This window comes from Coloeus monedula (assembly GCF_965178545.1).
Source record: "Coloeus monedula genome assembly, chromosome: 9".
Lineage (NCBI taxonomy): Eukaryota > Metazoa > Chordata > Aves > Passeriformes > Corvidae > Coloeus > Coloeus monedula.
Window position 1 is genome coordinate 31,582,343 of NC_138789.1, and position 15,866 is coordinate 31,598,208.

At 51.0% G+C, this 15,866-nt stretch overlaps 1 protein-coding gene across 1 annotated transcript in view; it reads right to left on the minus strand.

Annotated features, from left to right (window-relative positions):
* NEGR1 (neuronal growth regulator 1) overlaps positions 1-15,866 on the minus strand; it is a gene marked incomplete at its 3' end in the record, with an annotated part of 190,156 nt that overhangs the window by 93,308 nt on the left and 80,982 nt on the right. The window contains exon 2 of the mRNA XM_082286838.1: positions 8,170-8,402. Within this exon, the coding sequence (XP_082142964.1) occupies positions 8,170-8,402 (233 nt within the window). The remainder of the gene's footprint in view (positions 1-8,169; positions 8,403-15,866) is intronic.

Consider the following 15,866-nt stretch of genomic DNA (forward strand, 5'->3'; position numbering starts at 1 on the left):
TGACAGAGTCCCAGGCTGTTAAAGTGCTTCAGGTTTGTGCATTTCTCCTCTTTCCTCTTCCTAATGAGCTCTTCCCCCCGTTCCTGTTCATGGGGTTATTAATGAGCTGCTCACCAGAAGTGGGATATTCCTGCCTGGACATAATTCAGCCAGCATTCGGAAGGAGGCTGGCATGCCAAGAGCTCGTGCAGCAGCGTTTGCTGAGGCAGATCTGGCACCAGGATATAAATCAGGGTCCTCGCACTGCTCAGGGTAACAATCCCATCTCTCAGGCTGACAGGAATTTAAAAGCAGGAATAGACAAACTCACTCCACAATTCCTTCCCTTCTGCCGGGGTGAGGAGCAGCATCACACACTGCAGATAGCAGGAGTCTGCATCACAGGAGGAAGGCAAAGACAAAACAAACCCTCTGTTATCAGCTTCCCCAGCACTAACTGTGGAAATGGAGCATGAAGCGTGCAGCTCCTTTTACTGCAAATATTCTATCAAAGTCCTCCTCCTTACTGCTCCTTCTGCCTGGAACTCCAGCTCCAGTTTCACTCGTGCCTGGCCCAGTTTCATTCCTACCACTGGAGCTTCTTCAAAGAGAAAGGGAAGTGTGGGAAGAGGCTGACACAGAAAAATGAAAAGCAGAGCATTTAAAGCAACCCCCGAAAGAACATGCTCTGTATTAAGGGCATGTTGTGAATTATTATTAGAGAATCCTGAAATGGTTTGGGATGGGAGGGACCCTAAAGCCCATCCAGTGCCACCCCTGCCATGGGCAGGGACACCTCCCACTGTCCCAGGCTGCTCCCAGCCCCAATGTCCAGCCTGGCCTTGGGCACTGCCAGGGATCCAGGGGCAGCCCCAGCTGCTCTGGGCACCCTGTGCCAGGGCCTGCCCACCCTCCCAGGGAACAATTCCTTCCCAATATCCCATCCAGCCCTGCCCTCTGGCAGTGGGAAGCCATTCCCTGGGTCCTGTCCCTCCAGGCCTTGTCCCCAGTCCCTCTGCAGCTCTTCTGGAGCCCCTTCAGGCCCTGCCAGGGGCTCTGAGCTCTCCCTGGAGCCTTCTCTTCCCCATGACTGAACAACCTTACAGAACAAATTTTGCTGCTACTGAGGAGCCTTTTAACTGCAAATATGGTAAAATTATGAATCCTTGGAGCCCTGAGGCCTGGAATGAGGTATTTGTTCCTTTTAAAGAATTGCTGGATTCTGGAATTGCTCACAAGCCTTGTGAGGGTGCCGCAGCGCCATCCGCAGACCAGGGAGGCTGCAGGGCAGCTCTGACTCCTTGGGAAACCTGGAAATTCAGCCCAGTTTCCATTTGTCTCACTTTTTCACCGCTGACTGGACTTGACAAAAGGTTTTTATCCGATTATGGTGTCTCCAGGAGGACATTTCGTGTGTCAGAAGCCATTAGCTGCAGTCAGGCTAAAAGGAAGCCGCTGCCCTCGGTCCTTCCCGCAGTCAGAGGGCCTCAGCTGGGACACTGAAGGATGTTCCAAGTGTCCTTTTGGTTTATCCCCCCTTCCTTCCCAGTCTGGTTTTATAGAAATGGGTTTTCCATACATGGATCCCCGTTGTCATTGATTACATTGAACACAACTCCTGATAGGCTTTAATGCCTAAAAGTCCTGCTGTGCCAAAGCTGGACCCTTCAAATGCTTTTGCAGTGTCTTGTCCCCAATTTTATAGGAACAGAAGAGAAGGACGCTTGAAAATTGTGGAACCTCATTGCAGGGAAATCAGTGGGTTTGCTCCTCCTTAGCAAGACTTCATTAAATATTTAAATTTAAACCCTGTGTTCAAGATAAACCCAGGATGTTCCAGACCATCAGGTGGGAACCTCTTTCCAGTCTGAGGGGTGAGGAAGAGGATGCTCTGAGGAAGAGCTGCAGAGGTTGTCTCCAATGTTCTTCAGAGCTGTTTAATTTCCTTTGTTAACAACTCTCCAAGCAAAAGTTAAACTTTCAAACAGGGGGTGCCTTTATTTCCCCTGACAACGGTTGGGCCGAAGCTATGGAAGAGGAAATAGCAGAAATCCAATGGAAAAGCTCGGATAAATCCCAGCAATCCCAGAGCTCATGGTGACAGGCAGCACAGAGCTCAGTGAGATCCCACACTGCTGGCTGGGGGGCAGAGCTCCAGCAGCACTTGTGGTGTGAAATGGTGGCAATGAATGACAGAGTCATTACTGCCTCAGTTGGCCCAGGGCAGCCCAAGTGCCTGTAATGAAATGGGAAAGGATGGGAAAGGGACATTCCGAGAGGGATAATGGAGCCTGGACAGTGGGCACTTAAAAGCAACCAGCCCTGGAGAGGGCCATAAACCAAACGTTCTGACTTTAATACTCCAGCAGTTCATTCCAAAATAAAGTTTGGGGGAAGTGTTCAAATGAAATTGCACTTGGATGAAGTAATTGTCATTAAAAAAGGGAATAACAATTAAAAATAAAAGCCCATTTATGGTCATATCATCCATTTCAGATCACTCTAATGTAACAGATCATTCTAAAGTAATTCCCATCATTCCAAAGTAGCACATTTCACCTGTATTTGCCTTAATCCCATAAAACCCTGGAAGGCCCCAGGGCAGACCCAGCCACCAGCTCATGGTACATTCCCAGGCTGAATTCCCATTCCTTCCAAAAACTCCATAATCCCTGTCCTTCAGAAAGCTCTGTGATCCTTTTGCAGCCTGGGGCTCCCAGGACACTCCCAGCTGGGTGGGTTTGTGCTGCTGAGGGAGGTCATGGGGTTGGAGCCACCAGAGCAGAGCCTTGGGAAGGGCACGAGATGCTGGGGCAGGGCTCAGGGACAGAGAACCTCACTGACCCAAAGAACTCCAGACTCAGAGTTCAGCCATCCACAATGTTTCCCTTTGCAGTACATTATCATTTCATTTAACCTAAGGATTTTTGGGGGGATGGGGGTTTTTTTCAGCTTTATCCTGTATTTTTTCCTCCTTCTGTGTCTGGCATTGCCGTGTAACATAGGAAGTTCCTGAAAGACCCTTTGGACTCTGCTGAAGGCACCTTTTGCAAGACCCTCAGGGGTCACCAACCATCCCATTCCACTTAATTCAATGGAACAGAACCAATACTCTTCAGGCCCCGGAGGAAATGCTCATTTTCTGTCGATTGTCCTCTGCCTGCCGATTCCAGAAGATGGAAATTTCAGGCTCACAATGGAAATTCGGCTGCAGCCGTGACAAAAGCACCTCCAACATGACAGAATTATGAGTTTCAGATGAGAGCAGCCCTGCTCCACTCCAGATAAAATATCCCTGATTTCCACCCCTGTAAATGAGATCACCTCCCAGCGCAAACATTTCCTGTGCCTTGAGCCTGGCAGAGCAGGGAAAAACCATTCAAACTTAGTTTAGAGTGAGAGATCCCCCGCAGCTCCTGGGAGGGACAAATGTGGGAGGAATTTAATGAATGGATAAAAACTGCATATCCTGGAGAAAACCTTTGGATCAGTCAGTAATGACAAATTAATGAGAGTGGGTGCACCGAGGGAATGGCAAGGCCAAGGATGCTGCTTGTGGGACAGGGAGGATCCTTTGGGGGGTCTCTATCACACAGCAAACCTCACGAGGCTGCCTCCCCCTCCAGAACTGTTTTTCCAAGTCTTTTTCTCCCTGTGCTGAGCAGGGACAAGATGATAACGGCGGCTGGCACCAGCAAGTTAATTTTATAGAGAAAACTGACACCCTGCTCGAGTGCCGGCAATTTAAAAGAGTAATGGATTGTCAGTTTTAGCTGGGAAGTGGTTGTTAGATGATTTTAAAGTCTTTTGCATATTTATTTTGTCCCACTTTAAATAAATTTGGGGAAGATTTATCTTGTTAGCTTCAAATGCAAGTCCCTCTTGGCCTGGCTGAGGAAACAAATTAGACTTTGCAAACATTGCAAAGACTAAATCAATACATTAATATTTAGGGGACATTAAGGGGGTTTATTAAACAGAAAAAGGGCCTAGAGTATTACTTTGGGAACATTATACATGTTTAAATAAAAACCCAAGGTTGTGGTTCCTGACTGAATCTATAAATGGCATTTCCATGGATAACTGAATTATTTACAGCTCCAGTGTCGGGAGCAGATTCCTACAGAATGGGATGGTGCTGGGAGGGCAGCACAGGAGCAAGGGCTGGGACCCACACATGGGGCTGTCCCGGGGGGTCCTGAACCTGCCCAGCATGGGCTGGATTAAAATAAAAACGTCAAGTAACTGATGGGAGCAAGATTTCATGTCCCTGATTCCCTGGTTTGGGCATTTGGGACTTCTGGAACCAGGAACTGGGCTGCTGTGGGACGGGGAAGGCAGAGAGGACAAGGAAGGGCAGCAGACACTTGGGGACAGGGGTGGCCCAGGGCTGGGACCTGGGATGTGCACCTGAAGGGCCAAAGCAGTGACCTGTGCCAGCTGTGCACCCACAACACCCAAACACAGCCCCAAAACCCCGCCTGGTGCACGCTGAGGGACACGGGGACACGGAGCCCCAGGCCTGTCCCTGGGGACACCACGGGCACGGGCCTCACTGCCAACGCCACGGGCACCCTGCCCCGCTGAACCCACGGGCACCATCGCCCCAAACCCGGCCATGCTCCCTGCACAGCCCACCCACAGCCGGATGGGAGCTGGGACAGGAGCCTGGGGGGACAGCACACAGGGAATGGTGTCCCACTGCCAGAGGGCAGGGATGGATGGGATACGGGGAGAAATCCTTCCCTGTGAGGGTGGGCAGGCCCTGGAATGCAATTCCCAGAGCAGCTGGGGCTGCCCCTGGATCCCTGGCAGTGTCCCAGGCCGGGTTGGATGGGGCTGGGAGCAGCCTGGGACAGCAGAAGGTGTCGCTGCCCATGGCAGGGGTGGCACTGGTCCCTCCCAGCCCAGCCCAGGCTGTGGCTCTGGGACAGTCCTGCAGAAATGCTCTCCCTTAGCTGGTGTTTGTTCTTCCTCCCTGGATCCACACCAAGGGCACTGATGAAGCACAACAAACCTCTCCCGACCCCTCATCTCACGGAGCTAAAGGGAACCATCTCCAGCAGAGGTTCTTTATCCCCCTGCTCACCCTGGCAGCCCTCCCTCGGGGCTGGGGGCCCTTTGAGCCCCCTGCTCCGGCCCCCGTGTCCCTGCTGTCCCAAACTGGGCCTCTGACCCCAGTGTGCCCCAGGGTGAGGGAGCATCCCTGTCACATCCCCCCGAGGGATCCGGACACCGGCGCTGTCACCCAGCCCCGATTCCTTCCCAAGGACATTGGCAAACGTGGCTGCAGACTTTTGCAATTGAAAGGAAAACAGCTTGGAGGAGGCAATTTCGACTTTGGTAGAGTAAATGTCAGATTAGAAATGGCAGAAAGCACAACCTTTTGTAGAAAAATTATGAGCAACAGAGTGTGGCAAGAGGAAATTCGGGTTTTTACTCTGCTGTGACAAACATCTGATGTTTAAATCTGCAGCTCATGACTCTGCAGATCCAGCATCTGGCACTGAGGTAGATTGAGTTGATTACAGACTGCTGCCATTGAAACTTTTAATTAATTATTTCCTAATTCTCACTTCTTTTTAATAAGGTCACTGAAATTACGTTAACTGGATTATCTTCCTCTCTTCCATGTGGTTTTTCCTTCACAGATGTAAATGTGGGCTACAGACACAAGTTCTATTTTATTTTTTAGCAAATATCTCAGTTAATTTCCCTGCTACAAAAAGGAGCAACTGCATTAAGGAGCATCAACCAGGGCTTGACCTGGCGGTGTCCCTTAAGGTGCTGTGCTGGCTTTGCACAGGGATCGAACAGGGATTTGGGAGCCTGAAACTCAACCTCCAGCTCTGCCAGAGATTCCTGGTAGGCAGGGGCCAAACCCCCTGGGCCTGGGTGTTCTCTGTGTGGGACAGGGGGCAGAGGCTGCTGCTTCCCTTGGGAATTGATCCTGTTCCCTGGGTCTGTCCTACTCGTGGGAATTACGGCGTCTTCAACCCATTAAAATGTATTTATTTACTCCTGTGAACACGCTCAGAACCTGTCAGCCCAAGAAGCAGAGAGGAGCATGTTCAACATGACAGCCCCTGGTTCTGTGTGTGGGGAAAGGCTCACACACACTCGAAGGAAAGGAAAAAAGAGGGAGCTGGGTTTACACAGCTTTTGATGTGGAGATTCACGGCAAATAATTTTTCTGTCTGGAGTCTGAAGCTATTTGGGAGCTGAAGATGCGGCCTAAGCCTTCCCTCCTTTCCTTTGTGGCACAAAGCAAACCCCCTGGCTCCTCCAGCTCCGCTGTTTGCAGCAGGAGAAGGTTTTCCACCCCTGAAACAGAGCCTGTGGGGCTGAGGGATTGGAAAGGGCTGAGACTGCTTTCCAGTGTTGCTTTCCTCCTGTGATTTCCTCGGGTCTGATCATTTATTCCCAAAGCCAAGGGAAGCTCGATGGCCTTTGACAGAACGGTTTTGCTTTGCCCCGAGACTGCTTTGCCCTCACTCATCTCTCCCCAAAGCAGAAGGTGTTTCTAATCTGCAAATACAAAGCTGGGGAAGATCTTACAGGTAAACCTAAAGCTGCTCCCACAAAAACTGCTTGTGTCTGATAAATCCTTGTGTCATCCCACGAGCCCTCTGGAGCAGGAGAGGATGTTCCAGCCTCTCACACCAGTGACCTAAGGGCAGGCAGAACAGCCCTGAGGTGCAGGCTCCTGGTCCCATTGGGAATATAAATGGATGTGAGAGAGTCCTTGCACAAAGGAAGGCGCTGAGGGGCTGCTGGAAAAGCCCTCCCAGACCTGCCCAATGCCCCCCTTGTCCCCAGCCCAGAGCCCTGAGTGCCACGTCCAGCCCTTCCTGGGACACCTCCAGGGATGGGCACTCCAAACCTCCCTGGGCAGCCCCTGCCAAGGCCTGGCCACCCTTTCCATGCAGAAATTCCTGCTGATGTCCACTCTGAGCCTCCCCAGCCCAGCCTGAGGCCATTCCCTCTCCTCCTGTCCCTGTTCCCTGCCAGCAGAGCCCGACCCCCCCGGCTGCCCCCTCCTGTCAGGGACTTGTGCAGAGCCACAAGGTCCCCCCTGAGCCTCCTTTGCTCCAGCCTGAGCCCCTTCCCAGCTCCCTCAGGAATTCTCCTGGGGCTCCAGCCCCTTCCCAGCTCCCTCAGGAATTCTCCAGCCCCTTTCCAGCTCCCTCAGGAATTCTCCTGGGGCTCCAGCCCCTTTCCCAGCTCCCTCAGCCTCTCCTGGGGCTCCAGCCCCTCCTCAGCCTCTCCCCACAGGCCTGTCCCTCCATCCCAACCCTTTCCCAGCCCCGTTCCCCTCTCTGGCCATGGGAAGCACAAACATTTCTGCAGTCCCTGCAGACCCCCCCAAACCGAGCACTGGCGGGTCCCGAGGCCTCTCACGAAGGTCACAAAAATGACCCAGTGATATTTTAATAAAACAAAGTCCCTTTTGCAACAGATACACTCAGCCCTGAGCTCCAGCACAACATTCCTGCAGGATTCCAGAGGTGCCGTGGATAAGGACAACTGGTTTGGGAGGTGGCTCACCCCATTATTTCTGAGGGATTTCCGTGTGCCATACGGATTAATAGGGATTGCCAGTTCAATTCTTCTCTTTTATATTCATTGCTTTATTACTCATAAAAATGCAAAAGAAAATGTTAATGATGATTGCACCAAAGACTAATAAGTTAAAGCCTTAGGTTATACTTTGCATTTCTGAAGATATAAATGCAATTGCTTAATAATTATGCATATTTTTAACTATTGAGTTATTATTTCTCTATATGCTTGTAGTTAGCCTAATTAATTTTAAGCTCCTGTTGATATATTTTACACATGAAATTAATTTCCAACTTGTTTTTTTAGCCCTTGCATGAGGACATTAATTATTAGGAAGACAATCAAAACCAAGAATTGTTCACCCTGGAACAATACAATAAATATTAAATCCACATAAAAACTGACACCAGAGCTCTGCAGTGCTGAGAGCAGGGAGCTGTCTGGGGGAAATAAATGGACTGTTCTTATCAGCAATGTCAGGATCATGGTGTGTCTGGAGGAAGGCAGGCAGGAAGGAAGGAAATCTTTGAAGGGGGTTTAAGTTTCCCATCCATAACCCAGACTCTTCCCTGCTCATCCCCATGGCTCTGTCCCAGCCCATCCCCACGGCTCTGTCCCAGCCCGTACCTTGCACAGTGAGGTGCACCTGCATGGTCCTGGGGGTGTGCTGGGTCTGCACAGAGCAGGTGTAGGGCCCGTCGTCCGTCACGTCCACGTCCTGGATCTGCAGGCTGTACTCCCTCCTGTTGGCCGTGGCGATGGACACCCGCGGGTCCACTGACCACTTGTCACTGCCCGCGAAGATGATGCTCGAGCGGTTCAGCCAGGCCCCTTTGGAAGCTCCATCTTCCAAGTAACACCTGGGGAAAAGGGAAACCGTGAGGAGGGGGATGTAGCACTCACTGCTGTTGATCTTCAGACTGAACACAGCTGTGATTTACCAGAGCTGAACTCACACCAGGCATCATTTGTTAATTCGGAATTATCCTAAACCCCAAAGCCCAGCTTACAAACACAATAAACACAGATATATCTGTCTGCTCTACTCTTCCTGCCTGGTTTTCCTGCTGGGAGAGTGTAGTGGAGCAGTAGGAGGAAAGCCTCAGTTATTCCTGACTTTCTCCTGCAGCCTCAGCCCTGAGGATCAGCAGCCACGTGTGCTCCATGGAGAACTCCTGCCCTGTTCCTGCAGCACAACCACCTTCTGCTGCTGAGGTCAGGAACCAAGACACATTTCCTAGGAAAAACTGTCCAGGCATCAGAGAATCCAAACCAATTTTTTTTTTCAGAGGGTTCACAGAACCCCAGAATCTTCCAATGGTTTGGGTAGGAAGGGACCTTAAAGCCCATCCCATCCCATCCCATCCCAGGGTGCCCAGGAGGGACAAGGGAGCTCCTCTCGGGGGCTGGGAGTGTGGGGATCCCAGGACAGGGAGAACAGGCAGGAGCAGCTTTATCCACCAGCTGATGGGGGAGCCTGAGCCTGTCTGAGGGGGTGGAGGATGTTTAACCCTGGCTCAACACCACTGTGCTCCAGTTTTCCACATCCAGCATGTGGGAAAAGGCAGAGCAGCCCACGGAATAATGGGCAGGGAAAAACCTCGATGGATTCAGGTTTGAGAGCAGGAAACTGCAAATCCAGGAGCCATCGGGAAGGGATGCTGTGGCACTGGGAAATCTGCATTTCTCTCCATAAATTAACTACTTTTCAGGAAATGTGGAGAACAAATTAGGCAAATTTTAGACTCACCCCCATGCCCACCTTGGAATTTAAGGCTTTGAAACAACTTTAAAAGCTGAAAGAAGGTAATAAGGAAGATAATACAAAGTGCAACAGACTAATGGGACGTTTTTATTTGATAAAGAGCTTTCTACATGAAGGAAATTCAAGAGAAGAAGAGAATGCAATAGAGCTCATCCCTTTGATGAAACATTAAAATAGCACAACCATAGAAACTGGAGGGAGAAAATGGTGATTTGGTGGCTTAAGCATCTGGCAGTATTGTTTAAGGGGAAAATGACATTCCATTCAGGAATAAGAAACTGGAAACATCAGGCTGAAATGGTTCAGAAACAAAGCATGAGAATAACCATTCATTTAATTAATGATCTCAGCATTAAATCTGAAAGGGTTCGAGAGAAGCTGCAACGTGGGATAAAAAATCACCATTTATAGAGCAGAGAATTGGGATGTCACCGGGAAGTGGCACTTTGAGGTTGGGATCCCTGCAGGAGGAGTTCTGATGGGTCTGGTCCCACCCAGGGAAGGCAAGGAGCCGCTTTCAAAGTCCTGTGAACGTTTTGAACTTGATTCTAATGAACAGCAGGGTGGGAGAGGCAGAGAAGGCTCCGATTCACAGAGGTTGTTCTACCGCGTGTTTCTTTGCCACTGTATTTCTGCAGCAGCTGGATCCAGTCCATTACAGGAAACCTGAGCAGCCTGGGCTGAGGGAGCTGTCCCTGCCTGTGGCTTGGGTGGAACGAGATGAGATTTAAGGTCCCTCCCAACCCAAACCGGTCTGGGATTCCATGAAGTACAAATCGGCAGTTTTGCAGGTAGCCTGTAGTTCCAGTGAGCATTTACCAGGTAATTAATTTAACTCTCACACTGGTTATTCACACTCACACATCCAAGCCTTGCAAGGAAGTGTTAGCACTGTGAATTCTTCCCACAAGAGAAAAACCAGCCTCCTCCTCCTCCTCTCCCAGCACACATACCCAGCACCACCTCACCAACTCCCTGCTCCCTGTGTGGCTTGCCAGAAAAAAATCAGCTTTCCTTAAAAAAAAATTCACGGAATCATTGAGGTTGGAAAAGACCTCCAGGACGAGAGGGCTGGGATGGGATGGGCTTTGAGGTCCCTCCCAACTCCCCCATCCTGGGATGCCCCCCAGACAAGCTCCTTCACCACCCAAAGCTCTCCCCTCTCCCCCTCACCCCGGCCCTGTGGGAGAGAACTGCTCTGGAACTGCTGCACAGCTTGCCTGGAGCCCGTTGCCCAGGGTGGTTTTCAGATCCAGCAGCAGCCAATATCCTGTATTTTCCCACTGCCCACGTGGGATGTGATGGATAAAGTGAATATTTACCCCATGGAAGCAGCAATCAAATGACTCATCTCAGAAATGTTTTCTAATCTAACAAATTTAATCCCTTTCTGTTTGCAATTGACTTCTCAGTTCTGGAGTCACAGCTATTGCCCGAAACTCTCCTGGACACTCAGAGCACACTTTCCCCCACTGAGCCTCTGCCCATCAGAGGCTGCGCTGCATTTTTGCACGGGAACAGAAATAAGGAAAAAACCAGGGGTTTTTACTGTTTAAAGGATGGCTTGGCCTTTCCCCCCATACATTTACAGCTTCCTAAGGAAGAGCAGCCCTTCCACGTACGGACTGCGTGCCACAACCAACCAACTGCACGGGGATGAACATCTGCCAAGAATAACACCGGGATCAATAAAACCACCAACAATGCCACGGGATCTGAGCAGTGCCCAGGACTCTGTGCCGTGCCAGCCCCTCGTGCCCAGGCTCTGCTGTCCCCCTGCATTGCTCATGGGGCCATCCCTGGGTGCACAGCTCCACTGGGACTGGGAACAGGGGTTAACGTCACTTCTGAGGCTGCTCATGGGGACGGAGAACTCTGCATGGCTTTACTGTTTATATTAAACTCCCTGCACATCGCAGCAGCATTTCCTGCAATGTAATTTTTTAAATCTATGCATAGAGCCAATTATTTTTAGCAATTAATAACAACACTGCAGCACAACTAAAGGAAGCATAACAGTCATTAAATAAAAGTGACTTTTGCTCTTTTTACCTTTGCATGGCTTGGAAAACTATTGATGAAACCATAGCTGAACTCAGAAGAAAGTTCTTCTATATTTAAATTTGGAAGATTGGAAAAAAGCACAATTTCTTTTTTAACTGATTATTGTAATCAGAAATTCCCTACACAACAAGCATAAAAAATAGATTTTAATGTTAACTGTCATACATGGCTGAGGGCACTTTATTACTTTTCCAATCATTATTAATGGGGATGATCTTCTGTAATTTGTAAGTACAGAAAAATATAGTCTCACCCAGCTTCCCTCAAGTTTTTAATCCTCCTTTTTTAATGCCTCCCACTTTCCCAGTTCTCTAGTCTATTATTCCCCCATAATTAAATCAGAGACCCATTAATCTTTGTGAAAAACAGTTCTTCCAGTTGCTTAATTAAAACTGCACAGGGGCTCTGCTCCACGAGCCTCCATGGTGCTCCCGGGGCTTGGATCCCACCTGGCTGCCCTGAAGGACATTGCCTGGGAACGCACCTGGAGCCTTCCCATCTCCATAAGTCCCAGGTGTGGGACATTTGCTGCACCCACAGAGCCGGGGACCCCTCCCTGGGGCTACTGCTGGAAGGCATTTGGGCACTGAAAGGAGAAAAATCCCAGAATCCTGGAATGGTTTGGGTTGGGAGGGACCCTGAAGCCCACCCAGTGCCACCCCTGCCGTGGCAGGGACACCTCCCACTGTCCCAGGCTGCTCCCAGCCCCAATGTCCAGCCTGGCCTTGGGCACTGCCAGGGATCCAGGGGCAGCCCCAGCTGCTCTGGGCACCCTGTGCCAGGGCCTGCCCACCCTCCCAGGGAGGGATTTGTCCCTAATCTCCAGTCTAACCCTGCCTTCCTTCAGCTTAAAGCCATTTACTTTATTGATCCTTTTGCTTTTGTGTTCAGAATTCACTTTCCCACATCTGCTGTAGCTCAAAGCCTGGAATTCTGCACAGAAACCTGCACAGCTGCTCGTTACCCTCCCAGGTCTGGATTTCATTCCCAGAAGGGCTCAGTCCCTCGGGGAGCGGCGCTGGCCCAGCCCCGGCTGCCCCCACAGCCACTCCCCGGCCCCAAATGCCCACAGTGCAAAGGTGCTGCTGCCCCAATTTCACCTTCCCTCGGGGAATTTAGGATGCGCTGTCCCTGCCAGGGCCAGAAGGGTGAACACCCAGACCGGGAGGTCACTGGGGAGGGACTGGCACAGAACGATCCCTGAGGGCAGCGAGCACGGAGCAGGGCAGAGGAATTGCTCCAGGAAGGGAGACTGGGGACTAAGAAGATTTAACAGGGTTTAAAAATCTCAGCCTTAGGAAAGCAGCTTCTTCCTCCGCAGGAAGTAACGCCGTGTATCAGTGAAAGATGCAAATGTCACGGTTTCCTGCAGAGGGAGAGCGCTCCGCCCGGAGCGGGACAGAAACCCCAGAGCCACGCAGGCGGCTCCTGGAAGGGCTGGACAACAGGAATTATGTAAAAACGGGAGATGAGCCGATGTTCTGAAGCAGGGTTTAAAGCAGAACCCCGAAACTCTGTCTGCCAGCAGCCAAAGCAGAGCACAAACGCTGCGGTGTCTGCAGCCGCCCGTGTGCGCCAGCCCGGGGCTCTCTGCTCGGGGCCGGGGGCAGCGCCTGCCTGGGACGGGCAGCGAACGCACCTTCCCGGCCCCTGCCGCTCCCAAAAAACACCGAACCCTCGGGAATCCTGCCTGCCCGGGTGGCACCGCGCAGCGGGGATTGAGGAGAGGTGGCTCCCATGGATCCCACGTGGATTTCAGTCCTGTCCCCCTGCACAGCCCCCAGCTGGCAGCGAACTTTGCGTTTCCTGCAGGTCCTGCAAACACCCCGGGCTCTCTTTGGTGCCCTGAACCGACCCTTGGTGTCCTGCTGTCCCACCACCCCCGTGCCCACCCCGGTATCTGCCCCAAGCATAATTCTATCAGTATTTGCTGATCCATGGACTTCTGCACAAGGAGCAGGTAGCGGGATGAGGTTTTCACCTGGCAAACTGCCTGGAACAGAAGGGGTGCTGTGCTACCAGAGTGTTCTGAGTAATTAGCATCATTAACCTCCCTCCCTGCTCCTGCAGCTCCTCCACTGCTCCAGAGAACTGATGGATTGTTTATTGGCCACGGGAACTCCTCAGATTCCAGCTGCAGCTGCCGGGTGCCTGTGGTGGGACACGGGACACAGCCGAGAGGGAAACCAGGACAGGGACAGGAGGGACTTTGTGCACTGGGCATCTCCAGCTGCTGGATTTTATAATCCCATCTGCCTCGAGATACTCCAGGAAATCTGTCTGCAGATAACCAGGGATTAATCCCTAAATCTGAAACACTCTAAATGGAAAATCAGTCGAATATTAGTAATTAAGAGGAAAAGTGTTTGTTCCTCTACAAGATTTGAAATTAATTTTCCCTACAGCTGATGCCGTGTGACCTTTGATCTCTATGGGTTCCACCCTCAGCACCTGCCAGTCCATCCAAGCCAGGAGAAAGCCCATTTTCCCAGGGGTTTCCACATTCCCAGGGGTTTCCTGGCACACAACCCCCAGCCATGCCCTTAGTGGGTGTTTCCCTCCTGCTACCAAGAAATGGATTTTTCCCATGGCAAGGACAGAGAAACTGCTGCTGCCACAACTGCAATAAATTCATTTGTTGTTTTTAATTATACAAAAAATCCCCCCCCCCCGCGACATATTTTCATAGAGAAATGGACAAAGCACTGCAGTGTAAAGCCCAGAATTTATAGTCATTAATCACTTCCTTCATGGGACCCCATAATATTTTCTCTTTGAAGGCTTAGAAACAATACCCCACAGCATTGTTGGTGTGAGAACCTTGGTTTCAGCTTCAGAGAGTAACTCCTAAATTCATCACATTATTTGAAATATTAAAAAGGGTCTGGCTGCTGCATTTGATATTTATTAATTCATGGAGATTTATGATAGAGAAACACTGACTTCCAGAAATCATGAAGAAGGCATTACCAATGCAGAAAAGTAAGGAAACAATTCATCACATGGCTTTGTCTTCATGGTTTTGCACTTTTCCTATGGGAAAGGGGTCTTGGAAAATTTGGGTGCTGATTGTGTTTATTTTATAGGACTACCAAAGTCAGAGGCTTCTGCTGATGGTGGAATCCAACCCAGCTGCCAATTTTCCCCTGATTTTTTTACCACACAACACTGAAACACAAATCAATGGGATAAAAAGCACCACAAGCTCTGAGACCACGGTGAGGCAAAGGGCCGTGCCTGGAGAAGGAGAAAACATTTCCTGTTACTTCCCGAATTTCCAATACCCCAGCACATCACTGAGGGCTCTTAGCACCCAGAAATATCCAGCTGGATTAGAACAGTCATTAAGCGCCTTCATTTTGGTTTTGAAACACTTACACTGGTCCTTATTTTTAATTCTCAGAGGAAATCAAGGTCTCCTCCCCAGCCTGTGGCTCTGACAAACCTGAGGGGTGGCAGGGGGAGGCTGTGACAGAGCCCTGCCCTGGCTGGGGTAATGGGGGCTGGATGCCCAGGGTGCACCAAACCCTGAGAAATGCCCCGACTGACACGGCTCAGATGGGCTCAGGAGAAACTATAAACTCTATCAACCTGTTCTTCCTGCACTCTGCACCTCTGCTCCGGTGGTTCAGAAGATTGAACAGGGGTGAGCAGGGGCAGCACAGGGGAAGTGACAGCAAAGCTGCTCTAGGCTGAGGGAGAAATGGTGACGGGCCACATCCAGCCCTTCCTTGGACACCTCCAGGGATGGGCACTCCAAACCTCCCTGGGCAGCCCCTGCCAAGCCCTGACCACCCTTTCCATGCAGAAATTCCTGCTGATGTCCACTCTGAGCCTCCCCAGCCCAGCCTGAGGCCGTTCCCTCTCCTCCTGTCCCTGTTCCCTGCGAGCAGAGCCCGACCCCCCCGGCTGCCCCCTCCTGTCAGGGACTTGTGCAGAGCCACAAGGTCCCCCCGGAGCCTCCTTTGCTCCAGCCTGAGCCCCTTTCCAGCTCCCTCAGGAATTCTCCTGGGGCTCCAGCCCCTTCCCAGCTCCCTCAGCCTCTCTTGGGGCTCCAGCCCCTTCCCAGCTCCATTCCCTGCCCTGGACACGCTCCAGCCCCTCGGGGTCTCATCCTGAGGGACCCAGAACCAGACACAGGATTTGAGGTGGGGTCTCAGCAGTGCCAGCGCAGGGGGAAACAGAGGGAGGAGAAGCTGCAGGCAGAGGTGTGGCTGCTCCTGCTCCTCAGCAGAGCTGGGGTACCTTCACCTCTTGTTTCCCAGGCTGCTGCTACCCGGGCTCCAGGGATTTCTCAATATTCCTGTTCTTTCCCATGTTGTCCCTGAAAAGGCTTTTATAGCTATCAAAGCTTAATGAAAAAAAGACATTTCCAGATGCAAACCGGTTGGGTTTTACAATCTCCTCATAATAATATCTCCAGTGTGAGTGGGGAGGACACACAGGAGGGAGATAATTGTGTGCTGTGCCACATCCTTTATCGGATCAGCCTTGA